Genomic DNA, 27,352 nt, shown 5'->3' on the forward strand with positions numbered 1-27,352 from the left:
CTGTCAACCTTTGCGTTTAGCCTCCAGGATGTGGCTTGGATCACAGGCAGGTGCCACCACACTATGCTTGGCCTGGATCCCAAGCTGGGAAGCATTCTTTTAAAAGAAAAAAGGAGAGGAGATGCTGGATAGAGGCTCCGTGGCTAAAGCGATTGCTGTGCAGGATTCGAGCGTTCCGAGTTCGGATCCCTAGAGGCCATGGGTGCTGGAGGCCTACCTGTAATCCCAGCCTAGGAAGACAGAGATGGCAGATTCCCAGAGCACAGGGCCGTGCTTCAGGTTTGATTGAGAGCCCTGCCCCAAAGAATCCGGTGGAAAACCACTTTTTGTTTGTTCGGTTGGTTTTTGTCTTGTGAGCACACACATATGAAAATTGCAAAAGAAAAGGCAATGTTATAGTTGTATTAATCATTGAATAACTTACTCACCCGCGTCCCCGGCGAGGGAGACTCAACTCCTTCTGAAATGAGACAAAGAAAGTGGGGTTAGCCCAGGAAGTTTCCACCCACTGCATACCAACATCAGTCTCTCAAGATCCAGCCACACCAACCCCTGCCTCCACTCAGTGTCTTAGGGTCCTCACACCAAAGGTGGCCTGACACACACTGTCCACAGCTTAGTCCTCCCTCTCATCTGAGTATCCCTCACAGACTGTTTAAAATATACATGAAGCCAGCAAAATGACTCAGCGGTAAAGGCACCAAACCTCACCACCGGAGTTCAATCCCCAGGACCCACACAGAGGAGGGAGAGAACCGAGTCCTGAATTCCTCAGATCTCCAAAGGTGTTTGTGCACACACACACACACACACACACACAGACACACAGACACAGACACAGACACAGACACACACACGATAAATGAATAAATGTAATGAACACAAGTAATGAAAAGAGCAGGAAGCCGGGAGGCGGAGGCAGGAGGATCTCTGTGAGTTCAAGGCCAGCCTGGTCTACAGCGTGAGTTCCAGGACAGCCAAGGCTACATGGAGAAACCTCAAAAAACAAACAAACAGAACTAGTCTGCACCAACCCTGGCCGCCTCCACTACATACAAGGCAGAAGAGAGCCCTGGCTAGGGTCCCTCCTGAGCACACACACAGAAAATCTGTGCTGTTTGTCCGTGTGTGTGTTTGTGTCATGGCACTTGTGTGACAACTTGCGAGGATGCATTTTCCTTTCTCAGTGTGGATGCCCGGGAAGGAGACGGCCTGCAGACCTCCTGACAGGTGGCTTGAGTGCCTGGGTCATGCTGACTCTGGCTTTGTTTTTGAGACAGACTGTATTGTAGCCCAGGGTGGCTTGGAACTTACGGTGATTCTCCTGCCTCGGCTTCTCAATCGTTGAGAACACAGGGTCCGCCACCAACTGCACATCAGGGAGGGTTTTTTCCTCCTTATTTTTGAGAGAACTGTTAAAGAGTCTGGTGACTCCCAGACCTTCATGAAGGCCTTGCTATCGCTCTAGAGAACGGTTTAGCACCAGGAAGGCGGCACTAATAACCAGGGGACGTTACTGTCAGCTGCCATGGCTCGTTACCAAAGCAGAAACTGCCCATACTGTGTCGCATTTACCGAGCATCTACTGTACAAGTTGGGAAACTGAGGCAGAGACATAGTGGGAGAGCTGGGAAATGGACTTTCCAGACGCCCCCAGTCCAACAGACAAATTCATTGGGGCGGCCACTTTGGGGACATGGACTATTTTTACAGTGGTGGGCTCCAAGCTACCCACATCCCAAGGCGGGAGTTTTCCATGGCAACCAGTGACGTCATCTGTCCCCACAGCCAATTGGAGGGGGGGCGGAAACTGCCAGGCGCTGGACCACTAAGCGGCCTGGGGTTGGCCTGCAGAGGGGAAGAGATGGGCCCTGGTTGTGCTCCGATCCCGTACATCTCTTCTCTGCATCGTCTCGCTCCCCCCCACTACCAAGCCAGAAACAGAATTTCAGCTCGGAGGTCCAGCCTCGTACTCCCCCAACCATGTCTGTTTTCTTCGGGTCTGGGATGCTGCTGTGTGGCGTCCCTCAACAGCCCAACCTCTCTGTGTCCCAGTTAACTCCTTTAGAAAACAGCGGGTCCCACAGAGCCAGGTGCCAGTATCCGCAGCGACGAAGGGAAGTTTAAACGCATCCCCAAGGTACAAAAGGACTCCAGGCGGGGGGGTGGGGTGGCGGGGGTGTGCCGGGCCCCGGAAGCTCCCAGGAAGTGGGCCCACGACATCCCGCGCCATCTGTTTCTCGCGGCCCCCTTGCCAGCTGCTCCCGCGCAGCAGCTCCCACACAGACGCCCCGGTACTGGCTGTTGTTTATTTTTCTTGAGGCCTCTCTCTGCAGCGCAGGCCCATGGCCTGGAACTCGCCATCCTCCTGCCTCAGCCTCCAGAGTGCTGGCATCACAGGCAGACGTCGCTTTTCTTGGCCCTCTGTGACTGCTGATTTTGTTGTTGTAGCCCTGGCTGGCCTCGAACTCCTGATCCTCCTGTCTCCTTCACCTCCTGAATGCTAGGATAGTGTGCACTACGCTTGGTTTAAGCAGTGCTTGGGATGCAGTCCAAGGGCTTCATGTACACTAGGCAAGCACCCTCCCCACTGAGCTGCACACCCTACCCACTGAGCTGCCACACCCTACCCACTGAGCTACCACACCCTCCCCACTGAGCTACACACCCTCCCCACTGAGCTACCACACCCTCCCCACTGAGCTGCAAGCTCTCTATGGGTCTGCCCTTTAAACACTGTGTTTAGGGTTCCTCGTGATTGGAGCGCTGTCTGCACAGTTTGGAGTAACCAGAGCTGGTCGTGGAGTGCGGGACCCAGGGACTGCACGGAGCTCAGGCTGCCCATTTTATATCTGGGAAAACTGGTCACCGTGAGCAGGACAGACAGGCCTGGGCTCGGGCCCACTGGGACCCCAGAGTCCACCCCCAGAAGTTTCCTGTCTGATGGGGATTTGGCTCCATAGCCCCTGCCGGCCTTAGAACTCGAGGCTATCCTCCTGCCTCAGCTTCCCAACTCCTGGGATGATAGGCATACACCATCACCATTAGCAAAGACTCAACTCAGGGCTAAGCAGGCCTGGGTCAGGGAAGCATGTGGGCTATCCTGTGTCACAGGAGGGCAAGAGCATTGCCTGCCTTCCAGTTGCCCCAGAGACTGCAGGGGGCCAGCCTGGCCTACACTGTGAGCAGCAGTAGCCGCCAGAGCACACAGCCTGTGGCTCTGTCCCAGCGTCATCGGCCAGGCTGTGTGCACTCGGAAGATGGAGACAAAACGACCAGGAGTGCAGGGCCAGCCTTGGCTACCAGAGGGGCTTCCGCCAGAACTCATGAAGGGACCCTTTGACTTGCAGCAGGGCTCAGCCTGCAAGCATTCTGATTGGCCGTCGTGGATGCCGCCTGCCCTCTGATTGGCTGAGGCTCTAGACAGTTAAGGCATGAAGTTCCGCTTACAGATGTGCACCTCTAGACAGTTAAGGCATGGAGTTCCGCTTACAGATGGGCACCTCCATGCCAACTTGTTTTCTTACTCACAGATGTCAGTCCACAGAGGGCGCCACCTTGCAGCCCAGGCTAGCCCAGAGCTGATTCTGTAGCCTAGCCTGGCGTTCTAGATAGAGTAGGGTTGTTAGTGTGTCCCACTCTGGCGGGATACACTAAACTTCCAGTGTCCTTCTGTCTCCTGGTAGCAGGCAGTCCCCTGCTCCAGCACCTGCCACAGCTCACCACCGTTTGCTCGTTTATTTACGGCGAGTGTGTGCTGAGTGTGTGCTGGCGTGCCTCCGCGCATGTGTGCACGTGGGAGGACAAATTGTGAAACACTGGGCTCTCCTACCATGCCCACTCCAGAGAGACACTAGACCCAGGTTGTCAGGCTTAGTTCAAGCACCTTTACCCTTGGAGCCTTATCGCCAGCCGGCTCACCCTCTCCTCTATCTGAGAAATGGGATTCTCGGGATCGTTTTGCTGTTTGTGTTTTTAAACTCAGGGTCTCATGGAGTCCCAGACCCTCCTGCCTCAGCCCGCCGAGGGCTGGCATTAAGGTGTGCAGCGCCCCGCCTGGTTGCAGACGGTGACCACTTACAGCACGCTCCCCGCACTGGGCCTTTGCACCGGCCGCGCGCTCTGCTCTGGTCGTCCCTGAAGCTCACCCACGGGCGCCTGGCCCTGAGAACCGCTATACTTCTCCGGGCCTCGGTTTTCCTGTGTATAACGTGGGACCCGTCATCTGGAAATATTTACCCCCCACGTGGAACAGGTCCCGCTTGTTGACGTCAGCCGCGCCCCCGTTTGCTCACCCGGAGGCGGCGTCTCTATTTTAAGAGGTTGAGGGCGGGCTCGCATCTAACTGGGGCCCGGGCGACACCCGCCGCGCAGCAGCCCCGCCCCCACTGCCGCCTTCCCGCCCGGGTCTCCGCTCCTAGGCTTCCTCCCGGGCCCCGCCCCTGCCCCTCTGAGCGGCTTCTCCTAATCTTCACTTCCCCAAACTCCCCTGCCCTGTGCCCGGCCTCCGTCCCGGGCCACCGCGTCCGACCTGCGCTAGCGTTGGGTCTAAGGCAGCTGAGCTGCGCACACAGCAGGCGCTCAATAGATGCAGGGCGATCGGTGGTGTGCGGTTCCCCACCGCAATCCTGTCGGCTGCTTAGGCGTGTCGTCCCAGCCTCAGGATCAACCGGCCAAACCTTTTTGAGTTTTGCAGATGTTACAGATGGGGAAACTGAGCCCCAGAGAGGCCAGGGGCGTCGTCTCCCTGAGTCTCCTAACCGCGAGGGCCCCGGACTCGCGTTCCTTCTTACTGCCCCGTGGCGCAAACGCGATGAATCGGGAACCTGGGGCTCCGCGAGGCAGCCACACTCACACACCCTGCAGACAGATCTGTGACCCTGGAGAGACGGACTCCCAGCTGGGCAGCCTCAGTTTCCCCATCGGTGGAAGAGACCGGGGGCAGGGGACTGGCTGCTGGCAGCGACCCTGGCCGGCGGCTGGGCTCTGTCCACCTCAGAGGCTGCACACTCGGGAGCTCGACGGCCCCCGGCGGGTGTGGTGCGAGGACCCTGGAGCTCCTTCTCCCCACTCCAGAGGCCTAACCTCAGTTTCCCCATCTGTCTAACAGAGACCCCTCCCTTCCCATAGCGGGCAAAGGGCGCAGTCTGACGCTCCCCGGCCTTCCTCGCTCCCTGCCTCAGTCTCCCCGCTCGGAAGGCACTGTCCGCGCTCCCGTCCGCGCCCGGACTCACCTGGAGCCCGCGGCGCCGCAGGAGGCTCGGCTCGTCCATCGTTGAGTGTCCCCCGCGGCTGGCCCCGCCTCCAGCCCCGCCCCCGTCCACTGGGCCCGCCCCCGAACGTCATTGGTCCTGTGGGTCAGCTGATGGCGGGTGGCCCAGCCCCTCGGGCCCTGGGCATTCTGCAGCTCCCAGAGGTGAAGCCGCGAGCTGAGTCCACACTTCGCACGGACGCTCACTTTGATACAAAAGCAATGCCCCAAGACTCCATCTTTAAGAAAAAGTTTTTATAAACTTATTTATCTTTAGGTTGTTTTTTTTTTTTGACAGTCTGGCTTCCCTACGTAGCCGCAGATGACTCTGAATTCCTGATCTCTCTTCCTCCCCGAGTGCTGGGATGACAGCTGCCGCCGCGACCGAATTTACCTGGTGCTGGGCTCGAACCCAGAGCTCCATGCATGCCAGGCCAGGGTGCGGGCAGCTCTAGGTCATTTTCCCTGCGTTGCTAGGCATAGAATCCCGCACCTCACACACACTAACTACATCGGCCCCTATCACGGCCCCTCCCCAACCCAACTATACGCGTTTTAAAGACCTGTGTGGAGCCTTCATCCCAGCACGGGAGGAGGCAGCAGCAGGACCAGAAACTTAGGTCATCCTCAGCTACATAGAGAGTTTCAGGCAAGCCTGGGCTACATGAGACCTTGTCTCAAAACAAATGAGACTTTATAGTATATTCATCACCACCTCCTAACTCTAGAATATTCCCCAAGGATCCCCATCACCACCAGCAGGCACTCCAGCCCCCGGCAGCCCTCTGGTCTGTGGATTTGATTGTGCTGACCATCTCCTGTGGGCGGTGCCTTTGGGTCCGCTGGCTGTCACTCAGTTTCACTCCTTTTGAACTCCACCCACCTCATATCGCTGTCCTTCTGTAAAGGCTGAGTAGTGTTCCTGCGCTGTGAGGCGCACGGGCTCACCTACCGAGGGCCACCGGCCACTCCTTGTAGCTATCCTGGAGTAGCTGCAATAAACGTTCCAGAACGAGGAATGTCTTTTTTGGCATATGTTTTCCCTCCTCCTGGATGTATACCTGCGAGTGGACTTCCCAGGACCATATGGCAGCGTTGTGCTTTCCAGGGTTGGTTTCTCAAAGCCCCCGCCCGCCAAGCAAACGTCAACAAACAGTGACTAAGTCCTCGGGCAAACGCTAGGTGCGACACACAGGCTGAAGTCTGGCTAAAAACTTAGTGTGCAGATCCTACCCAACCAGGAGCACTGGACAGCAAGGGAGCAGAACCGTGGACCTTGTCCCTGGGGAACAACTCTCCTGCCGTGTAGCCAGGCATCAGGGTCAGATGTTCAAGACCAGCCCAGACCCTGTCTCAAAAACCTAAACATAAAGACACAAACGCCTTAGAGCGCTGTATTTGAGTGACTTTTTAAATGTTCCGCCGGGCTTGCAGACAGGCCTCTGTGGGTTAGACACAGTGCAGGCAAACACCACACACATTAAATAAAAATAAAGAAAAACCTTTTAAATTGTTTTTATGTGTAAATGATGCTTGTGTGTTTGTTAAATGAGCAAGGTTTGTTCCTCGCAAACTCCTGTTCATCTTCAGGCTCTCTGAGCACAGGAAGTGATGTCACTCCCTCTTCACTGGTGACCATGGGGACATTCGGTGATTTCTTTTGATATGGTTTCCGGGCCTTGTGACCTGTTCCTTCCTGCTCACCACCCCCAAATGTGTAATGTCCCTGAAAGTGGGGCACCCCGGGCGCCTAGCTCCACTGGGCCTCCATGAGCAGCAGCTGGAAGGGGCCGAGGGGAAGGGGGAGGAGGATACGTGTGGGTGCCCATGCTGTGACCTCAATAAGGGAGCCCCAGCACTCCAGTGTGCCTGGGTCTCCCCTCTTCTCATTCCCCATGGCTTCCCACTCCTCCCCAACCAGGCAAGGCCCTCAGCTTGTCACTTGGAGAGGTGTGGCAAGGGCTGAGGACTGGGCGTGCCGCAAGCACTCGCCATAGGTGTCTGGTTGGTGCTCACTCAGCCTGGCCCAACTTCATATGCAGCCCATTGGGGAAACTGAGGCAGGCATGTGTGTGTGTGTCTGTGTGTGTGTGTCTGTGTGTGTGTGTCTGTGTGTGTGTGTGTGTGTGTGTGTGTGTGTGTCTGTGTGTGTGTGTCTGTGTGTATGTGTCTGTGTGTGTGTGTGTCTGTGTGTGTGTGTCTGTGTGTGTGTGTCTGTGTGTATGTGTCTGTGTGTGTGTGTGTGTCTGTGTGTGTGTGTCTGTGTGTGTGTCTGTGTGTGTGTGTCTGTGTGTGTGTCTGTGTGTGTGTCTTGTGTGCGTGTCTGTGTGTGTGTCTGTGTGTGTGTCTGTGTGTGTGTGTCTGTGTGTGTGTGTCTGTGTGTGTGTGTCTGTGTGTATGTGTCTGTGTGTGTGTGTGTCTGTGTGTGTGTCTGTGTGTGTGTCTGTGTGTGTGTGTCTGTGTGTGTGTGTCTGTGTGTGTGTCTCTGTGTGTGTGTGTCTGTGTGTGTGTCTGTGTCTGTGTCTGTGTGTCTGTGTGTGTGTCTGTGTGTGTGTGTCTGTGTGTGTGTCTGTGTGTGTGTCTGTGTGTGTGTGTCTGTGTGTGTGTGTCTGTGTGTGTGTGTCTGTGTGTATGTGTCTGTGTGTGTGTGTGTCTGTGTGTGTGTGTCTGTGTGTGTGTGTCTGTGTGTATGTGTCTGTGTGTGTGTCTGTGTGTGTGTGTCTGTGTGTGTGTCTGTGTGTATGTGTCTGTGTGTGTGTGTCTGTGTGTGTGTGTCTGTGTGTGTGTGTCTGTGTGTGTGTGTCTGTGTGTGTGTCTCTGTGTGTGTGTCTCTGTGTGTGTGTGTGTCTGTGTGTGTGTCTGTGTCTGTGTGTGTGTGTCTGTGTGTGTGTCTGTGTGTGTGTGTCTGTGTGTGTGTCTGTGTGTGTGTCTGTGTGTGTGTCTGTGTGTGTGTCTGTGTGTGTGTCTCTGTGTGTGTGTGTGTCTGTGTGTGTATGTGTAGGCAGCATTGGCAGGAACAGGGAAGGACAAAAGACCCATGTCTGTTCCTGAATACATCTCTTTGCTTCCAGCTGGGGCCTCTGGACTCAGTTTTCCTGTCTGTGATGTGGGCAAGCCATGGAGGCCTTCCTGAGACTATTCGAGACCATTAGGGGGTGAAGCCCAAGCCTCAGTCTTCTGAGAACTTCCCTCCCTTGATGGCTAGCCTGGAGCTCATGGCCATCCTGCTGCCTCAGCCTCCCAAGTATGTGGGAGCATGTGCTCTGCCTGCCTTTCTGCTCCATGTCTCTGGCTCTGCCCCTCCCCCACAGCCCCCTGCACCCTCCCTTCCAGTGCCATTGGAGTCAGTCTATGTGAGGTCACAGGGAGCGAGTGTCGCCGTGCCAGGGCCAAGACACTGCCTCATTGTCCCGCAGGCTCTGACCTCATAGCCTTCAGGAAGCTTGACCCCGGGCCAGGCGGGCCAGCTGTGCTGAGGACATGGCTCCTCCCCCAAGGGGCCCCTCCCCAGGCACCATGGGCTTCTCCACAAGGGCCTCAGGGTCTCCAAAAGATCTGCCTCCCTTGTTCGAGCCCTGAAAATCAGGAGACGTTAAACCCAAGACAGGGTTTCTCTGTGTAGCCCTGGCTGTCCTGCAACTCGCTCTGTAGACCAGGCTGGCCTCGAACTCACAGAGATCCACCTGCCTCTGTCTCCCGAGTGCTGGGGTTAAAGGCTGCACCACCACCACCTGACTGTGAAAACATCTTGGGAGAAATGTCACACCACGTAAAACTATTTCTTTTGAAACAGTCTATAGAGCATTGAGTGGCCACAAATCCATGGTCATCCCGCCTCAACCTTCTAGGTACTGGGAAAAGGATTTAAAATGTAACCTACAGGCTGTGGCTCAGTTTCTAGGCGTCTGCTTAGCATTCAGGAAGCCCTGGGCTCCATGCCCAGCGCCCCAGTAGACTACGTGTGGTGTCTGTGACATTTGTCACCCCAGCATTGGGGAGGTAGAGGCAACAGAATCAGGAGTTTAAGGCCAGCCTCAGCTGCATAGAGAGCTCAAGTCCAACCTGATCTGCATGAGACCCTGCCTCTAAAGACAAACAAAAACACCAGAAAGGACCCTGGGCTGACTAACTGGGGGTGGGCTGCAGTGGGGGACGAGGGGCTGGCTTCCTGGCCGTCACTTTCACTTTGACTGGCGGGGAGGCAGTGAGGTTTTTCTTCTCCCCCTTTTCATTTTCTTTCCTTTCTCAGTGTCAGCGTGTTCCGGGGTGGAGACAGGGCGGCCGGGCCCCTTCAGAGGTGCAGAAGTTCCCGGGGCTTCACAACTCCTGTGGACCTGATGGGGCTGCGGGGGACCAGCCAACCCATCGTCCTCGTCCTCCTGCTCTGCCGGCTGGGCGGTGAGTCCTCCCCAGTGCTCACCCCACATCTCCTGGGGAGGGAGGGAGGGACCCGCGGAGGGATGCAGGCTCCAGGTCTCTGGGTCGGCTGTCACATGGGGTCTCCGTGGCCGTGTTTGCAGGGGTCTCTGGTTTGAGTTCCTCCTCTACTGAGGATCCTGGTCCATTCCCATCCCCATCTTCTTAAATAAGAAGAGCTCAAGGAATCGCAGGCAGGCACATGTAAACTCGCATGTTCTGCGCACATTCTGCACACACTCACACAGGATTTACACAGGCAGGTTCTTGGACCCCTCGTGGACAAGGCTGGGATGCACCTCCGTCATGGCTGCTGTGTGACGCTGGGCAAATTCTATGCCTCTCTGTGCCTCTGCATTCCTCTGTAGGCCAGGGAGCCGCAGTTTGTTGGCCTCCCATTTCAGCTTGATGGAGGGAACAAATAGGGATGGCAATCAGAATGTCCCACCAAAAGGGTTGCAGGACCTCGGGGACACCATGTGTCACAGCAAGAGGCAGGGACCCCGGTTTCCTATGGAGGGCCACCATCAGAGAGAGCTGGCTGGCAGAGGGGAAGAGGGGACAGTATGGCCAGGAGAGACGGCTTCAGGTTGCGGGCTGGGTCACCAGAGAGAGCAGGATGCATGAAGGGCGCGCCTGTCACCCCAGAAGACTCCCAGAGCTCGGGTGGCCCTGGCTTGTGGGGTCCTACACCCTCACAGGGCAACCCTGGCCCCAAGCTCCACAGTGAATCTGCTCACAGGACATCACCATCTCCTGGGGACTGTCCCCCCCGACCCCCAGCCTCCCCCTGCCCTGAGGCGACCTAGGGCAGCACCTGCCCGTACTCGGTGCCCATTGCTGACCCTGGAGCGCAGGGACCTGAGGGAGCCTAGAATCTGGGGCAGTGAGAGGGTTGAGCACAGGACCAGCAGAGCTCTGGAGGGGTGGGGGATGGGTACGGGGGTCAAGTGGGGAGGTGGGGGTGGGGAAGGGGAGGTGTGTGTGGGTGAGTGGGTGTGGGGATCAGTGGGTTGGGGTTGGGGGTGTGTGGGGGTCAGTGGGTTGGGGGTCAGTGGGTTGGGGGGAGGTGTGTGTGGGTCAGTGGGTTGGGGGTCAGTGGGTTGGGGGTCAGTGGGTGGGGGTCAGTGGGTGGGGGTCAGTGGGTTGGGGGTCAGTGGGTTGGGGTCAGTGGGTGGGGGTCAGTGGGTGGGGGTCAGTGGGTGGGGGTTGGGGAGGTTGTGGGGGGCGGTGTGTGTGGGTCAAGTGGGGAGGTTGTGGGGGTTGGGGAGGTTGTGGGGGTCAGTGGGTGGGGGTTGGGGAGGTTGTGGGGGGCGGTGTGTGTGGGTCAAGTGGGGAGGTGGGGGTTGGGGAGGTTGTGGGGGTTGGGGAGGTTGTGGGGGTCAGTGGGTGGGGGTCAGTGGGTGGGGGTCAGTGGGTGGGGGTTGGGGGGAGGTGGGTGGGGGTCCGTGGGTGAGGGTCTTCGTCTGGATGTGTTGCTGGCAGACAGACAGACAGACAGACAGGAAGGGGGTGGGCAGGCGATGCTCACGGCTGTGCCCTCCCGGGGCTCACATGTCCCATGTCTGTGATTTTCTCTCCAGTCTCCTGCAGAGCTGACAGCTGCCTCTTTGAGAAGCCACCCCTGTCCCCGGATGGAGCCTCAGGTCTGGCACGGCCCCTCCTAGGCTGCCTGCCTCTCCTTGTCCCCAAGTGTAGTCCCATTGTCCTGCTGCCCAAGCCTGGGCGCCATTGCCAGCCCCCATCACAGCTGGCCGCCTGTCCCTTCCAGCCTCCATTCTGAGTAGGGTCCCCGCTGCCCCCCTTGTTATTCAAGTTCCTGTTGTTCTCATGGACCAGTGTTTGGGACAACCACCTGCTAGACATTCTCGCTCTGTCCCTGAGTGGGATATTTTTATTTATTAGCGAATTTCACAAAAGGAACTCCAAGAGACAGGTTCTAAATCCACTGTTTAAAAAAATTATGGGCGGTGGTGGCGCACACCGTTAATCTCAGCACTCGGGAGGCGGAGGCAGGTGGATCTCTGTGAGTTCGAGGCCAGCCTGGTCTACAAAGCGAGTTCCAGGACAGCTTCCAAGACAATACAGAGAAACCCTGTCTCAAAAAACCAACAAACAAACAAACAAACAAAAATTACAGGAAACCAACTGTGAAGATACATAGTCTCTTATCCCAGACACTTGAAGGCTGAGGCAGGGAATCAGGAATTTATATCCTTGGCTAATAAGGTTGAGATCAGCCTGGGCTTCATGAGACTCAAAAAAAAAGACAAAATCAGTATTTTTCTGCAAGGAACTGGGGTGCAGTTGCCCGAGTGGGTAGAAGCTGCTGGTGCCCAGTGTTGCCTGCGTAAGGGGTGGGTCTCATTCAACCCAGCAGGCGCAAAGGTTCCCGGGGACAGCTGTGAGGTCCAGAGACAGTGCTGCCAGCCAGCGCAGAGGAGGCCGAGTGGCAGGCGGGCTAGACAAGGCCACGCCCACTTCCCAGCCGGCTACCATCTCTTGCAGGCGCCTCAGGACCCAGGAACTTGAGTTGCTACAGGGTTTCCGGGGCAGACTACGAATGCTCCTGGCAGTATGACGGCTCTGAGGACAATGTCACTCACTTCCTGAGGTGCTGGTGAGAACCTGTCCCCACAAACCTCACTGGTCCCCCAAATCCCACAAGCCAAGAGCAACATGATCCCGCCAGTCTTTGTCATGTGAGATGCAACAACATGTCACTCCAAGGGGAGGAAAGACACCACGCGGCTTCCTAGCCTTTTTCTGTTCATGGTTTCTCTGTGGCCCTGGATGTCCTGTGTAGACCAGGCTGGCCTTGAATTCACAGGGACCGGCCTGAGCGCTGGGATTAAACATTTTCTAGTCTTCATCCTCAGACTCACCTTAATGTTCTCCGTCGCCCAGTCCTCCCGCCCACCCACCTACCACCCACCGCTCCACTGACTCATAGCTAACCCTCCTCCTGCAGCTTCAGTGGAGGGCGCTGCTGCTACTTCCCCGCGGGCCATTCCAGGACTGTGCAGTTCTCGGAACAGGCTGGCGTCCCTGTACTGTCTACCGTCACGTTCTGGGTGGAGTCTCGGCTCAGCAGCTGGACCATGAAGTCTCTGGAGATATCCCTGTGCCTGTCTGAGTGGAGTGAGCGCCCTTTCACCCCAGGTCCAGAACTGGACATTGCAGTGACAAGGAATAAATACCCTACCACTGGGCTCTCAGGCTGATCCTCTGCCCCCTCAGTCCTGGGAGCTCCTCCTGGGAGCCGTGTGTTTTCATGACTCAGCATGTCTTTGACAGAGTCCTGTCCTGAGTGTGCATGCGTGAGGATGTGGGTTGCGGGCAGGTTCAGGGACGGATGTGGGCAGGCTAGTGAGTAGGGCTGCGCACCCTTGCAGAGGCAGAATTAGCCAGGGCAGCAAAAGGTTCGTCTGTCAGTGGGAGCATTCATCCCGCAAGGTGTTTGTTTTGAGGGGATGCATACCTCTGAGGAGAGAACCACAGTTTTCTTCACGCTCTACCTGGACCCACGCCCCAGCCCCTCACTGGTGAATCCCAGGCAGGGCTCCGCCTCTTATCACGCCCCAGCGTGCTTTCTTTAAGTTTGTGTATTTTCATTTTACACATATATATGTTTCACCTGTGTGTCAGGATCCCCTGAAGCTGGACTTACAGACAGCTGTCAACGGCCATGTGGTCCTGGGAACTGAAGCTAGGTCCTCTCAGGTGCTCTTAACCCGAGTCATCTCTCCAGCCTCTTAATACAATCTGTTTTTTAAATTGTTGGACTGGGGGCATAGCCCACAGGTAGACACGAGCCTAGCATACAGGGAGCCGTAAGATTTCACCCCAGCACCACATTAATCAGTCATGGGGTGAACACTTGTCGTGCCTGCTCTTGGGAGGCAGGAGGACCATGCGTTCATCAGTGACAAGAGACCCTGGGCTGAAGAAACAAAAACAAAACCTGAGGAAAAATCCCTGCCCCCACTCTGGGCCTAGAATGCCAGCCTTAGCTGGGTGCGCGGGGTCTGTCAGTCTCATCGGGTGACCCCCGGGTGGCGCTGGGCATCTGCACAAGTCACAGGCGTGACCTCCTCCCCACAGTCAAGTTCAGCCCTCCCCTGGGGGACGTCAGAGTGTCTCGTACCGAAGGGCAGTTACGCCTGGATTGGAACATCACTGACGAGGGTCCAGCCGAGGTGCAGTTCAGGCGCCGGACGCCCACAGCAAACTGGACATTGGTGAGTTTGTTTCCCAGATCCAAGGTGACCTCAGCACCGTCAGGGTCACCCAGTCTCCATGCCCAGGGCTCCAAGTCCTCCGATCTGATGGCGACCTTCCTGCTTGAGCTTGCCCCCCCCCAGCTCCCCATTTCCCTCCCCGACACCCTGCCAGAGTCACGCTTCTTTGACAAGCGCTGGACTGCCTTTCTCTGTGGATCCCCGCAGCCCAGCCTCTTGCTTGAGTAAGTCAGTCTGCGTGAGGCCCCATCAGCCCACAGCCACCCAGGCACCACAGAGCAGCGTGAGGACCAGGCTAACCCAGTCGGCCCACACCCACCCAGGCACCACAGAGCAGCGTGAGGACCAGGCTAACCCAGTCGGCCCATACCCACCCAGGCACCACAGAGCAGCGTGAGGACCAGGCTAACCCAGTCGGCCCACACCCACCCAGGCACCACAGAACAGTGTGAGGACCAGGCTAACCCAGTCAGCCCACACCCACCCAGACACCACAGAACAGTGTGAGGACCAGGCTAACCCAGTCGGCCCACAGCCACCCAGGCACCACAGAGCAGCGTGAGGGCCACCTCTGCTACCCTCAGATCCGTTTTCTCCTTTCCTCCCTCCCTCTCCCCTGCTCTCCCTCCCCTGCCCATCCATTCCTAAGCCATTGCAGTCCCATGGTCCCCGCCCTTCTATGATCCTACCTGGACCTCAATTTTCCTCGAAGATAAACAGACAATGGGTCAGGGGAGCTGGGTCTGGCAGCACCCATCCCTCACCCTCACTCGGGAGGTCCTGGAGGGAGCGGCAGGCACCAGCTACCTATAAAATTCAGGCCCCAAGGGTGGAACAGAAACGCTCTGACAGCTCTTTCTGGACATCAAAGTTTAAGCCAGTCATACGCCCACTCTCTTTTTAGGGTGACTGTGGACCCCAGGATAACTCTGGCTTAGGTGTGATTGAGGACATTCATGATAGCATTTCTGGTAAGCATTTATTTTGTTTGGTTTTTCGAGACAGGGTTTCTCTGTATTGCTTTGGAGGCTGTCCTGGAACTCACTCTGTAGTCCAGGCTGGTCTCGAACTCACAGAGATCCGCCTGCCTCTGCCTCCTGAGTGCTGGGATTAAAGGCGTGCGCTACCACCACCTGGTGATAGCATTTCTGGTAAGCGTTAATGAGTCCCCTACTGCATGCAGGGCCCGTGACCTGCCCTGTGGCTCAGTATGGGTTTATTCCTAGTCTGCAAGCCACAGGGTGAGGTGTAAGAGGACCAGGGTGGCAGTGAGGAGTGACTAACCCAGGGACAGTCAGAGCACATACGCCGGTCAGTCCCTGTATGCTGACACCGTGACCCATGTCTGCTCTACCCAGAGTCCTGCCTCTGCCCTTCAGAGAACATGGCCCAGGAGTTCCAGATCCGGCGGCGAAGGCGGCTCTCCTCGGGGGCTCCCGGAGGCCCCTGGAGTAGCTGGAGTGCTTCTGTGTGTGCTCCACCTGGTGAGGGCGCTGGGCTACAGGGACTAGGAAGGGGTCCAGCCAAGTGTGACGCCAGTCATCCCAACGCCAGGAAAGCTGGGGCAGGAGGATTGTGGTTTTGAGGGTAGCCTGGCCTCTCAAAAGGAAAAGGGACGAGGTCTCTCTCAGCCATCCGGCTGAGGGCTTAGCCGCAGGGCCACCAGAGAAGCCTGCATGGCCTCCTGAACGGTGCCCTGGCTTCTGTCACTCTGTGAGGTCTCTGGGACAAAGCCACCTGCCTGGAGCAGGGTGCCATTTGTAGCTGAAGGCGGAGGGCCTGCGACTTCACACTTGAGCTCTGGAGAACACAGGAGGGGTGGCTACAGTCCCCAGCCTCGTCTTTCCCAGTGTCCTGAATATCGGGCTGCCTCAAGCTCTTTCTCCACTCCCCTTCCAGAACCCTTCCCCCAGCCTGAGGTCAAGTTTCTGGTGGAGCCACTGGGCCGAGGTGGAAGGCGGCGTCTGACCATGCAAGGCCAGGTGACTGGGCAGCCTGGGCTGCGGTTAGGGGAGGAGGCAGGAGGGGAGGAGAAAGAGGCAGATGGAGAGAGGCAGGGGTGGCGAGGCCACAGGTTGTGGGGTCAGCTCTGGAGACCGGCTGGGCGTGGCGGTCAGCACCTGTCACTCCAGCACAGGGGAGGTGGGCCAGCCTGGGTTACATGAGACCCCATCTCTGCTAGTAACAGGGAGCCATGGAGAGTGTGGGAGCGGGGAGGGCAGTGTCCCTGGTGTCCTGGGCTCTCCAGGCCGTGTCCTAGGTCCCCATGCCCGTCTCCTGCTCTGCAGTCTCTGCAGCCAGCTGTCCCCGAGGGCTGCGAGGGAGTCAGGCCCGGTGCGCAGGCGCGGTACTTGGTGCGCGTGCACATGCTGTCCTGCACGTGCCAGCTTCTGAGCAGGAAGACCGTGTCCCTGGGCAAGCCGCTGAGCCTGTCTGGGGCTGCCTACGACTTGGTCGTACTCACCAGGACTCGCTTCGGCCGCAGCCCCTACCTGACGTGGCACCTTCCTGCCCAAGAGCTCACAGGTGCCCGGGGCCCGGGGGCGGAACACGGGGGCGGCGGGTTCGAGGGCGGCGGGTCCACCCAGGCACATAGGATGTGTGGGGTCCGGGTCCCTTCCTCACACACAAAAGAATGAGATTAAGACGGTGTCCGAGAGAAGGGTGCATCAAAACTTCAGTCATGGAGGTGCGTGTTTAACGCGGGACTTTAAACACCCGAGCTGGGGCAGCAGAGCCGGCTTGGCGGCGCTCCAACCCCCAGCTCCAGCCCGGGGCGTCTGGCCTCAGTGGGAACTGCACACACGTGACAGTGTCGGGCAGCACGGCGCTCTGCACACAGCAGGCCGTTTGGTGCTGGCTTGATCAAGTCAGGGCTTCGATGGGTACGCACATGCCCGTGGCTCTGCCTCTGTGTGTGAAAAGGGCGTTGGTGGCCACGCCTTTAGTCCCAGCACTCGGGAGGCAGAGGCAGGCAGATCTCTGTGAGTTCAAGGCCAGCTTGGTCTACAGAGCGAGTTCCAGGACAGTCAGGGCTGCACAGAGAAACTCTGCCTCAAAAGACCAAACACGAACAAAAGACCAGAATCTCATTTGTAAACAGGTGGCATCTGTAAGGGATTAGCCTGGCATACAGCTGATGCTCAATAAGCGCTAGTTGACCTCCTCAGGGCAGGAGGATGAGTGTGGGTCTGTGACTCTCACCCACGTGCTGGTGACCCTTGGTTCCCATGTGACGCTCAGGGCTCCTTCCAGGGATGAGAACCTTGAATGTCAGCGTGGAAGGCAACGTGACATCCTTGCACTGGGCGGCCCAGGCCCCGGACACCACCTACTGCCTTGAGTGGCAGGCTCGGGGCCAGGGCGGGAACCACACCCACTGTACTCTGATTGCTCCAGGAGACGGGGACCCCGCTGGGAAGGGTATGTCACTCTCAGACAAATATGCTGTGATAGCACCTGGCTAGCTCCAGCCTCCAGGGTCTGTGCAGACAGGGCGTCTGAAGCCCAGAGAGGCAGCTTCACTACTCTTAGTCACACAGCAGCTGGTCCAGGAAGAGGCAAGAGCTCTGAGGCTTGGCATCTGCAGCTTTGTCGCTTCCTGGGCTGCTCCCTGGGCAGGTCACACCCTGGGCATAATGAAGCTCACATACTATGGGGATTTAAACACTCCCCATGCGCCAGGGAAGGTGACAAGTCACAGTTGCTAGTCAATGAGGCTGGAGGAGCCGGATGGTCCTGACAGTGTCTTGTTCTGAGACTTTCTGCCCTGGGCTTGGACTCTCCCCGCCGTGTGGAGGCTGAAGTATCTGAGGATCCAGGAGAGGAGGCTTCATAAGGACTTTGAAGCACGAGGGGGAGTTTTCTAGGCAGTGGGTCCCAGAAGACCTTAGCAGTCAGTCTGTGCAGAGCCGGCACAGACTGACTGCTAAGGGCAGTTTACTTAGTGACCCCGCTCTGGCTCTGCTGGTCCTTCCAGTGACCCACAGCTGGAGCTCCGAGCCTGCCCTGGACCAGGAGGAGTGTTACCGCATCACCGTCTTCGCCTCTAAGGATCCAGAGAACCCGGTGCTGTGGTACACGCTCCTGTCCGGTTACTACTTTGGGGGTAACGGTGAGTAGCTCGCATCTGTGAGTTTGTGTCCTTGGTGACCTTGGAGTGTTAGGGTGGGCAGATCAATGGCTGTGGGTGGAGCCAGGGCTGTGGGCGGAGCCAAGAATCGAGCAGGCAAAATGCTAGCGCTGTGGGTGGAGCCATGACAGCGGGTGTGGACAAGGCTACACTTAAACCCAGGCGGTAGTTAGGAAGGCGGGCGGAGCCAGGGCAGTGGGCGGGGTCATCTGGCGGGCGTGTCCTCTGTGGAGGAGGCGTGGCGCGGGGTGTGGTCGCGGTGGGCGGGGCCCCGGGGCAGCCTCACTGCTGACTTGTTTTGTGCAGCCTCGGTGGCTGGGACTCCGAACCACGTGTGGGTGAGGAACCACAGCGGAAACTCGGTGTCCGTGGAGTGGGCGCCGTCGCGGCTAAGTGCCTGCCCGGGGGTCCTGACGCGATACGTCGTGCGCTGCGAGGCTGAGGACAGCGAGTGGGTGTCAGGTGCGGCGGTCGCGTCGGCGGAAACTCGGCTGTGGACATGGGCAGAGGCAGGGCACACCCCGTCCTCCCCAGTCAACAGGAGGCCGAGAAGTTAGACGTCTGAGCCTGTGAGGGCCATTCTCATTCAAATCGCCGCTTTCGTTTTTCAACTACGTATTTATCGACTTGTTTACTATGTACGATAGCGAGGTGTCCACGGAGCACGCGTGTGCCACAGGACAGCTTGTGGGTCTGGCCCTGGGGTCGAACTCTCATCAGGCTGGGCAGTCAAGGCCTTCAGGGACGCCTTACCCAGCCTGCCTGCCTTTTTATTTTTTTATTTGTTTGAGACTCACTCTGTAGCCCAGGTTGGCCTTAAACCTACAGCAACACTTCTGTCTCAGCCTCCCCAGGAAACGGAGGTGAGACCCAGGATGTGCACTGAGCCAATGCCCTGTCCTTGACTATGTTGGTTCCCTCTTAACGCTCTGTGTGTCGGCTGACGGTTTTAGGTGTGCAGGTGGTGCCTGCATTTGTGTCTGTGAACCATGCCTGTGCCTGATGGCTGCAGATGCTGTCGGGACGGGAAATGGAGTCATCGACAATCGTGAGCTGCCTGGTGGGTGCTGGGAACCGAGCCAGGTTCTGATCTCACCCTCAAGCCAGGCTTGGACCCACAGGGCCGCCCCGAGTGTCAGGCTCGCCCCACGGGCCATGAAAGAATCCCTAACCCACATTGCCTGCCTCCAACAGAGTGGCTCGTGCCACCCACACAAACCCAAGTGACACTTGAGGGACTGCGCAGTGGCGTGGTGTACAAGGCACAGGTGCGAGCGGACACCGCGCGGCTCGTCGGCTCCTGGAGCCGCCCTCAGCGCTTCAGCTTCGGTGAGTGGGGACAGCTGCCAGCCGCCAGCCCAGCGTGCCCTTTCTGCCCTTCCCACAGGGACCTGCAGGTCCCGCGGTGGCCAAGATCCCTTCTGTGGCCTCCATGGGCCTCCGCAGAAACGACCAGTTGGAATTCCTCTTCTCCTCTAGCCTACCTGACCTGCCTGCCTGCAATATTTGATTTTTCCCACCCACTTGTCAAACTCCTATTCCTCCTCCAAAACCCAGCTGTAAAGCTCCCTCCTCCAGGAAGGTCTCCCTACCTGAGTCTGAGCCACAGCGCCAGAGGAACCGCCCTCTTGACTCCTTGGGTTGCTGTGCTTGGGTCGAGCTGTGTCCCCAGTCAGGCAGCTGGGGGGGGGGGAAGGAGGAGTGGGCACACCTCCCTCAAGTTGCCCCGCCCCCAGAGGTGCAGATTTCCCGGTTATCCATCATTTTCGCGTCTCTGGGGAGCTTCGCCAGCGTCCTCCTCGTGGGCGGCCTCGGGTACATCGGTTTGAACAGGTAACTCTCGCTAGGTCACTGTTGAGCCCAAAGTGTGTTTCTGCTCTGGCCTTATAGACGGGGAACTGGGGCTCAGGGCCGGGGCAGAAACGGGGCTGGACTTGAGTGCGCGGGAGTCGGCCCACAGCACCCCCTTCACAGCATAGTGGGGAGAAAAGGAGAGCTCAGAATCCCCTCTGATCTGCCGTCCCTTGTTCCCAGGGTGGCCTGGCACTTGTGCCCGCCCCTGCCCACCCCCTGCGCCAGCACAGCTGTGGAGTTCCCTGGCAGCCAGGGCAAGCAGGTAAATGTCCCCTTCCAGTTCCCGACTGTTTGATGCGTACGGAGGGTAGTGGATGTGGTCCAGTACGGCTCACCCAAGCCACCTCGGGGCGGGCTGGAAAGCCAGGCAGCCAGGGGAAGCTTCCAGGAGTCAGCATAGAAGCAGAAGCTTCGACGGAAGGGGAGTTTGGAAAACAGACGCAAGGCTGTGGGCTTCAGGCGTGGCTGGACCCAGGAACACAGGATCTCTGGGAGTAGCTCCTTCTGGGGGTGTCACCCTGGCCTGCTCTAGGGGACTTTCTGGCCTCTCCATTAGCTAACGCCCAAGTCTCAGAGCCAGCTCTGATCGGCCCACCTGGGTCACACGCTCAGTGGCTCTTGTGGCTAGAATGCTCTGATTGGCCAAAAGAGATGCGGGGTCTTGCGGGCTGGGCAAAGAGGAGAACTCTCCAGAGGGCTGGAGCGGGTCTACCCAATGACAGGGTCCTTCCACGCCTGTCCCACAGGCGCCCCGCCCACACAAGGTCACTCACCCTGGCTCCGCCCTCACGCCCCTCTTCACTCCGTCCTGGCCGCGCCCCCAGCCTTGGCCCCACCCACACACCCGCTGCTCTCGGTCCTGGCCGCGCCCGCAGTCCTGGCTGTGTCCCTCCTTTCAAGGCTTGGCAGTGGCGCAGCCCTGAGGACTTCCCGGAGGTGCTGTGCCCGCGAGAGACGCTGGTGGTGGAGAAGGCTCGGGACGCAGATGACCGGACGGAGCCGCCCCAGGCCGCCCCTGCGCTTGCCCTGGCCACCGCGCGGTCCTGGGAGGCCGGGAGTCAGGTGAACGGACGCCCCGAGGCCAAGGGCCTGGGCATGGGCAAGGACTGTCCCCGCGGCGGCCTGGCCCACGAGGAACTCCCGCTGCTCCTGGGGGATGTGACCCAGGGAGCCTCCGCGTTTGGCGACCTTTGGTGGGCCCCGAAGACCGAGGAGCCGGCACCATCCATCCGGCCTTCGGGACCAGAGCACTGACTGGATAGGAGACTCGATGGCGAGCTCAGCTGCTCCCTCCTCGGCCCCTGAGCCGCGGCAGCTGCGACCCAAAGGCTGCTCCATTTTATAGATGCGAATACTGAGGCTCCAAGAGGGTGAACCTCTCACCCGAGGCCACACGGAGTTGGCGAATCCAGGCCTGAGTGACAGTTGCCTTTCTCTCCTGCTGTAGAACCTGCTCCTTCTGCTCTCTCCAGGCCCTGTACCCACACAGCCTGCGAGGGGACCCTAGAAACGGCCAAGCAGGGGGAACTGCTTAGGCAGCTGGCCTTGGTGTCCTTAGGTCAAGGCTGGGCCCCATCACTGGTCTGTTTGGGGGTCCTTTAGTCTGAGGGGACCTGGCCACAGGCTCCAATTGGCTCCTGTGTCCTGAGCTGGGGTCCAATCCCAGGAGCACTGGACAGGGAGCCTGGATGCTTCTAGAGCACCATAGGATGGGCTCGGCACCGTGAGAGCGGTGGGCGTCATGGCCTGGACATCTGGGGAAGGTTACACATGCAGACTCAGCTTCCCTGTTGGAGTACGGAGCACTTGATAAATGGGCTGAGGCTGGCCACCCCGTGCATTCTGTCATCCAGCGCCAGGGGGCAGGGCAGGACTGCACAGCGACTTCCGGGGCAGCCTAGGCTGCGTGCGTCCCTGCGTGGAGGACAGTTGAGGCGAGAGACCTCGGTGTCCAGAACCCGTGCCTTGGTGGCCCCAGCGCCCTCCTCTGCGGCCGCTGCAGCCCCCGTGCACCCCGGGTCCCCTCCTTCCTGCTCAGCCGCCTGATAGACGCGCGTCCTTAGCTACTCCCGTGACCGCCAGGGGGCAGCAGCGGCGCGCGGCCCGGGCTCAGGCGGCGTCGCGCCCGAGTGAGGCCAGGAGCCCGGCCCGGAGTGCCCGCCCGCCCTGGCAGGGCCAGGCTTCCCGGGATTAGGGATCTGTTTCCCGGGGAAGCATCTAGCTGGGGAAGGACCCTTGGTCCCGTGGTCCAGCCGCACTGTGGTTCCTGTAGCCCAGGCTGGCTCAAACTCCCAATCATCCGAACTCAGCCCCTCCCGTTGTTGGGGACCCGGGGGGCGCTGAACAGAGGACACTGCTGCGCTTGGGAGAATTTTCCAGCATAAGTGGACTCAGCCCGGGGGCACAGGAGAAGTCAGACCAGACCTGGGCGTGGGGAGTCAGTCACCTGCATCCGGCCACGCAGGGTGACCAAAACTTTCCGTCCATTCCGTTTGATAGAAGCTAACAGGAAGTGACCCACAGGCTTGCTGCCCAAGAGAGCTCGGCCGGCCGTGGCTCAGGGGCACAGTGACGGCTTGGGACCCCCAGTGAGGGGCGTGGCTCAGGGCGGAGTGGTTCCAGCGGTCACTAGGGTGCTGCCTGTGCATCAGGCCCCGGCCTGCATGGCGTGGGATGTCTCACAGGCCGGTGCAGGCAAACGCAGATGCAGCCATCAGCCTGGACTACCAAGCGAGTTCCAGGACAGCCTCCAAAGCCACAGAGAAACCCTGTCTCGAACCCCCCCCCCAAAAAAAAGCTTGGCGACTGAGGTGGCGTCTTCCCTGTGAGCTGCAGCACGGTTAGTTCACCGCCACCTCAGCCTCCGGAGTGCAGGCCCCTGGCCCTGCCCTCACCGCTCTTACTGTCTGCATCTGTAGGTAGCGGGCGGGCATGGAGCCTGTCAAAAACAGACGCATGGGCTGCCTCGGTTTCCCTCCCCAGGCACCTCCCTGCCGCCTTTTCCAGGAGCCTCTGACTTTGCCCTCGGGCCAGGATGGGTGGATTGTCCCGGGCTCAGGGACACAGTGACCCGGTCACAGAGCAGCCCGGGGTGGCCGCCCTGGAGCTGTTTAATTTTAGTCACACTGGCTTCACACACCACACACTCGCTCACTTAAAGTGCACAATCCAGTAACATTTAGCACACTCCCTTGGTGTGCACAGAGTACTGCTAATTCCAGAACATTCCTTACCAAATGCCAGAGTTCTGTCCCGTGAGCGGCTCCTGTTTCCCGCTGTCACAGCTCCCAAGCCTCTGTCACGGGGGCTTGGCCTGTTCTAGACGCGCAAGATCCGCATGAGTCCGTGCCTTTCCTTCTCACAGCTGAGCAATACTCCACTGTGTGCCCGGAGCACATTTCGTTCCTCCGGCAGCCGCGCCTCCCGGCCACAGCGAGCCCTGCTGGCGAGGCCTGTGGGGCACCCAGGGTCTTGTTTCACCTGGAGCCTGGAGCCACACCTGCAGACCCTCACTGGGGGAGTCCAGGCAGGGACTGGAGTAGCAGAGTGGTCCCCGCCCCGCCCCTCACCGTGTGTCTCTGCCCCTCAGCCTCTCACACCCGACCCGCTGTCCCCGCATTGAGCATGGCAGCCCAGGAAGGAACTGAACCGTGGGGAGGAGGTGGGCGGCCTGGTCCCCACCTCAGTTTCCATGGAGGTGACTGCCATCTGTGCTCTGGCTGCTGTCCCCGCCCTGGGCTGACCCAGCATCGACCAGCAAAACAGTAGCTTTCTCCCCAGTGTCAGAGGAAGAGGTCATACAGTCAGTCAACAGACATCTCAAAGAGAGGACTCAGGCATGGCTTCCCTCAGTCTTGGTTTACATCAACACACTTGGGGTGTGAGAGGAGACGGGGTCAGGCAGAGGAGCCACCACTCAGTGCCACTGTGGTCCTGGGTAAGTCAGAGACCCTCGGTGTGGAGTGGGTTTCCGCCTACAGGTGCAGCAGTTAGCTCATGCCTGCCTGCCTACCTCACTCTGACCCTTCCGTCCTCTGGGTATCAGGACTCCAAGGAGTATCAAGTCACTCCAAGGAGGCCAGGCGTGGGTGGAGCCACAGAGAGCGTTGGGTGTCTCTCAGTGGCAGCCTTGGGTCCCATTCTTGACACTATTGCTCATGGACAAGCACTTCTGCTCTCTGAGCCTCAGTTTCCCCTCCCTGTAAAGAGCATCACTGTCTGTGTTGCTGCTCGCAGTAAAGGAGCCTGCCCACGGCTGAGCATAGCAGCCCTGACTGGCTAGGGAGAGCTGTGTCCACAAAGGTGGAGGTCACAGAGAAACCCGCATGCTGGCCTGGCACACACGCACGCGCACACACACGCACATGGACGCACATGCACACTCACACGCACACACGCACACACGCACGCACACATGCACGCACGCGCACGCGCACGCACGCACGCGCACGCACACTCACACACACGCACGCACACTCACACGTGCACACACTTGCACGCACGCGTGCTCGCACATGCACGCGCACGCACACGCACACACACGGACACTCACACGCACATGCATGCACACGCACACACACGCATGCACACAGACACGCACATGTGTATGCATGCGCACGCACACATGCACACACATGCACACACATGCCCGCACGCACACACGCACACCCCCCAGGACTGTCTCCCTGACCTTGTGCCCGCCCCTCCAGGCATCTCGGTAGCCCTGGCTCTCAGAGCTGTTGGCCTCCCTGTGAACAGGGTCACACAGCTGTCTCTTCGTTTTCTCGTCGCTCACCAGCTGATGACACTCCCAGCCACCAACCCCAGCCTGAGTACCTGAGGCCATTTACTGCTGTGACAACCGAGTGTCCCCCTGGCCCCCTCCTGAGTCAGATTCCAGTGTCTTTCTCACGCACATGTCCCAGCACAGGGAGTCTGAAATCTGTCCGTGGTGGCGCACAGTCAGGGTTTAAACAGTGTGATCAGTTGGGTGGTTTCTCTGCCACACGTCCTTACAGTCAGACGACGGGGCTTTAAGGGTCAGTAGATGAGGAGGGCTTCCGGGAGGAGGTGGCTTTGGGGCCAAGGCTGGGTACGTGGAGGGCAGCTGAGGACATCCCTGTGCTAAGGCCCTGTGGTAGGGGCGACTGTAGGCGTGGCCACAGGCGGGTGTGTAGGGCCGGGTGCCCCTCCCTGAGAGCCCAAGTTTGCCCTGGTGGGGTCTGGAGAGCCCAGGGCTTTTGGTTCCCCCTCCCCAGGGATGGGAGGGCTTCTGGGGATTATGAGAACTTCAGAAACTTCACAGGTGGGGAAACTAAGGCCCAGGGCCGATCCAGCCCTGCTAACCCGCCCATCTGCCACTCCCCCGAGCAGCCTGCCTGGGGACTTTCTCATGGGCGGAAACAGTGGCAGCCGGTTTCACAAGTGATTGCAGGCTGGTATCGGTTTGCAGATGGCACAGGGCTCACACCGCCTGGGGCGGCCAGGGGAGGCTGGCTTTGCCACTGTGCTGGAGGAATCGGGGTGTCAGGCCATGGCACGGGGACAGAGAGGAGGGAGCCTGGGACAGCACGAGCCCTCTTTCCCAGGAGCTCGGCCGGCTCCCCGGGCACTGCTGCCTCACTTGGTCCAGGCTGACCTAAACCACTATGTAGGCCAGGCTGGACTCAAACACTACACTAGACCCCCTGCCTCGACTGTGGCAGAAGCCCCTGCTGGTTCAGGCCACCAGGGCTGGGATCACTGCTCCCCTTACACACCAAGTCACAGCCACCTCGTTCTGGGGGTTGCTGGGCCTCGAACCGGCAGGGGGTGCGGCTCTCCCTGTTCAGGAGCAGGAAGGATGAGCCGCATTTCTCTCTGGGAACTCCGGGTAGTGGACTCAGAACCAAGGCAGAACTCAGGTGGGCTTTCTGAAGCCTCCAGCCTGTGCAAATGTCTTGAGTGAACCTGTGGGACACACTAGGAACACTGACTTGGAAACTTCCGCCAGTCAAATGGTGGGAACCTCTGCGTTGTCTGAAGCCTCCTTTTCCAGATCCTCAGGTCCGGCAGCTGTTTCCACACCATCTTCCCTTGGGTGTGAACGCCTGTGCTCTTGTGTGCAACATAAGAGTTCTTTATGTATGCTGTATACTGTTCCTTCATTGGCTGAAGACAATGTCCTGGATTTGCTTTCTGTTGCTGTCATGAACACCAGGACCAAAAGCAACTTAGGGAGGAAAGGGTTCATTTTATTGTCCCTCATGGAGGCAAGAGCTGATGCAGAGGCCTGGGGAGGGAGCTCCCCATGTCTTGCTCAGCCTGCTCTCTTAGAGGACCACCTGCCCAGGGATGGACACACCCACCATGGGCTGGGCCCTCCCCCTTCAATCATCAGTCAGGAAAATGCCCTGCAGGCCAATCTGGTGAGGCATCTTCTCAGTTGAGGTCCCTCTTCCCAAATGACTAGCTTGTCTCAAGTTGACAAAAACTAACTTGAAACAGATGCCCTCTGGCTTGTGGTGGGTTCACATCCTGACAAAACCATCTGAAGTTGAAAATATTAATGAAAACTGTACACAGAGCCTGGCTTGTCTCGGGATGCTTGCTGCTCTACAGAGGACCGGGTTCAGCTCCCGGTACCCACACAGCAGCTCACAATCCTCTGTGACTCCAGTCCAGAGGTTCTGGCGACCTCTTCTGGCCTCTTCGCACCGCGCACTCATGTGCACACAGAATTACAAAAACCGTGAGGCCCTCAGCTGGAGTGTCACAGCCACAGTAGGTGTTACTTTGCTCTCTATCTTTCCATTTTCTTCAAGACATCTTGTGGTGAGAAAAAAGCCCTGCTCTTTTAAAAATTATTTATGTCTGTTACCATGTGTGTAGCACTTATGTCTGTGGGCACGTGGAAGCCAGGGGTGGGAGTGGCGTCTTTCTCTGCAGCCCCAGCCTCCTCCTCCTTCTTTTTCTCCTTTTTTTCGAGACAGGGTTTCTCTGTATTGTTTTGGAGGCTGTCCTGGAACTCCCTCTGTAGACCAGGCTGGCCTCGAACTCACAGAGATCCGCCTGCCTCTGCCTCCTGAGTGCTGGGATTAAAGGCGTGCGCCACCACCGTCCAGTGCCAACCTTCCTTCTTATTGCATATTTACTAATCTGCTTGAGGGGCAAGTGCAGAGGTCAGAGGGCAACTTTCGGGAGTGGATTCTCTCCTGCCTCATGGGGCCTGGGGGTAGAACTCTGGCGGCCAGGGTTGGCAACCAAGTCTTTTACCCACTGAGCCACCTTGCCAGCCTCACCTGGGGACAATGCTTCTCACAGCACTGACTTCTGTGACCCTCCTGGTCTGCTCCCAGGGCTGGGGCTACAGACGCACCCAGCTTTTATTATTAGTATTTATGGTCTTTCAGGACCATATTTATTATTATTATTTAGGACCTGTGTGGACCTGGCTGTCCGGGAACTCCTAGGTAGACC

The 27,352-nt window shown here is 58.4% G+C and overlaps 2 protein-coding genes across 11 annotated transcripts in view; one reads left to right on the plus strand and one right to left on the minus strand.

Moving 5' to 3' along the window:
- Mast3 (microtubule associated serine/threonine kinase 3) overlaps nt 1–5,302 on the minus strand; it is a 25,603-nt gene extending 20,301 nt beyond the window's left edge. For both annotated transcript variants that reach the window (XM_040742094.1, XM_013125285.3), the window contains exons 1-2: nt 5,235–5,302; nt 429–460 (exon numbers count right to left, since the gene is read on the minus strand). In XM_040742094.1, coding sequence (XP_040598028.1) covers nt 429–460; nt 5,235–5,273 — 71 coding nt within the window. In that variant the 5' untranslated portion in view covers nt 5,274–5,302. The remainder of the gene's footprint in view (nt 1–428; nt 461–5,234) is intronic.
- Nucleotides 1–21,723, plus strand: part of Il12rb1 (interleukin 12 receptor subunit beta 1) — a 23,204-nt gene extending 1,481 nt beyond the window's left edge. Inside the window, exons 3-20 of one of the 9 annotated variants that reach the window (XM_040742100.1) lie at nt 2,056–2,140; nt 8,323–8,495; nt 9,501–9,649; nt 11,251–11,313; nt 12,176–12,287; nt 12,639–12,829; nt 13,772–13,908; nt 14,813–14,879; nt 15,267–15,392; nt 15,808–15,890; nt 16,197–16,434; nt 17,152–17,331; nt 17,888–18,022; nt 18,347–18,502; nt 19,235–19,369; nt 19,777–19,873; nt 20,075–20,156; nt 20,795–21,723. In XM_040742100.1, coding sequence (XP_040598034.1) covers nt 8,449–8,495; nt 9,501–9,649; nt 11,251–11,313; nt 12,176–12,287; nt 12,639–12,829; nt 13,772–13,908; nt 14,813–14,879; nt 15,267–15,392; nt 15,808–15,890; nt 16,197–16,434; nt 17,152–17,331; nt 17,888–18,022; nt 18,347–18,502; nt 19,235–19,369; nt 19,777–19,873; nt 20,075–20,156; nt 20,795–21,148 — 2,352 coding nt within the window. In that variant the 5' untranslated portion in view covers nt 2,056–2,140; nt 8,323–8,448 and the 3' untranslated portion in view covers nt 21,149–21,723. Of the gene's footprint in view, nt 1–460; nt 2,141–8,322; nt 8,496–8,694; nt 9,100–9,500; nt 9,650–11,250; nt 11,314–12,175; nt 12,288–12,638; nt 12,830–13,771; nt 13,909–14,812; nt 14,880–15,266; nt 15,393–15,807; nt 15,891–16,196; nt 16,435–17,151; nt 17,332–17,887; nt 18,023–18,346; nt 18,503–19,234; nt 19,370–19,776; nt 19,874–20,074; nt 20,157–20,794 lie in introns of those variants that run through there. The other 8 variants (XM_040742102.1, XM_040742099.1, XM_040742103.1 and 5 more) reach the window with 8 other exon arrangements.
- Nucleotides 21,724–27,352: the final 5,629 nt, after the last annotated feature.

The sequence above is a fragment of the Mesocricetus auratus genome, unplaced genomic scaffold (assembly GCF_017639785.1).
Source record: "Mesocricetus auratus isolate SY011 unplaced genomic scaffold, BCM_Maur_2.0 Super-Scaffold_6731, whole genome shotgun sequence".
NCBI classification, from domain to species: Eukaryota; Metazoa; Chordata; class Mammalia; order Rodentia; family Cricetidae; genus Mesocricetus; species Mesocricetus auratus.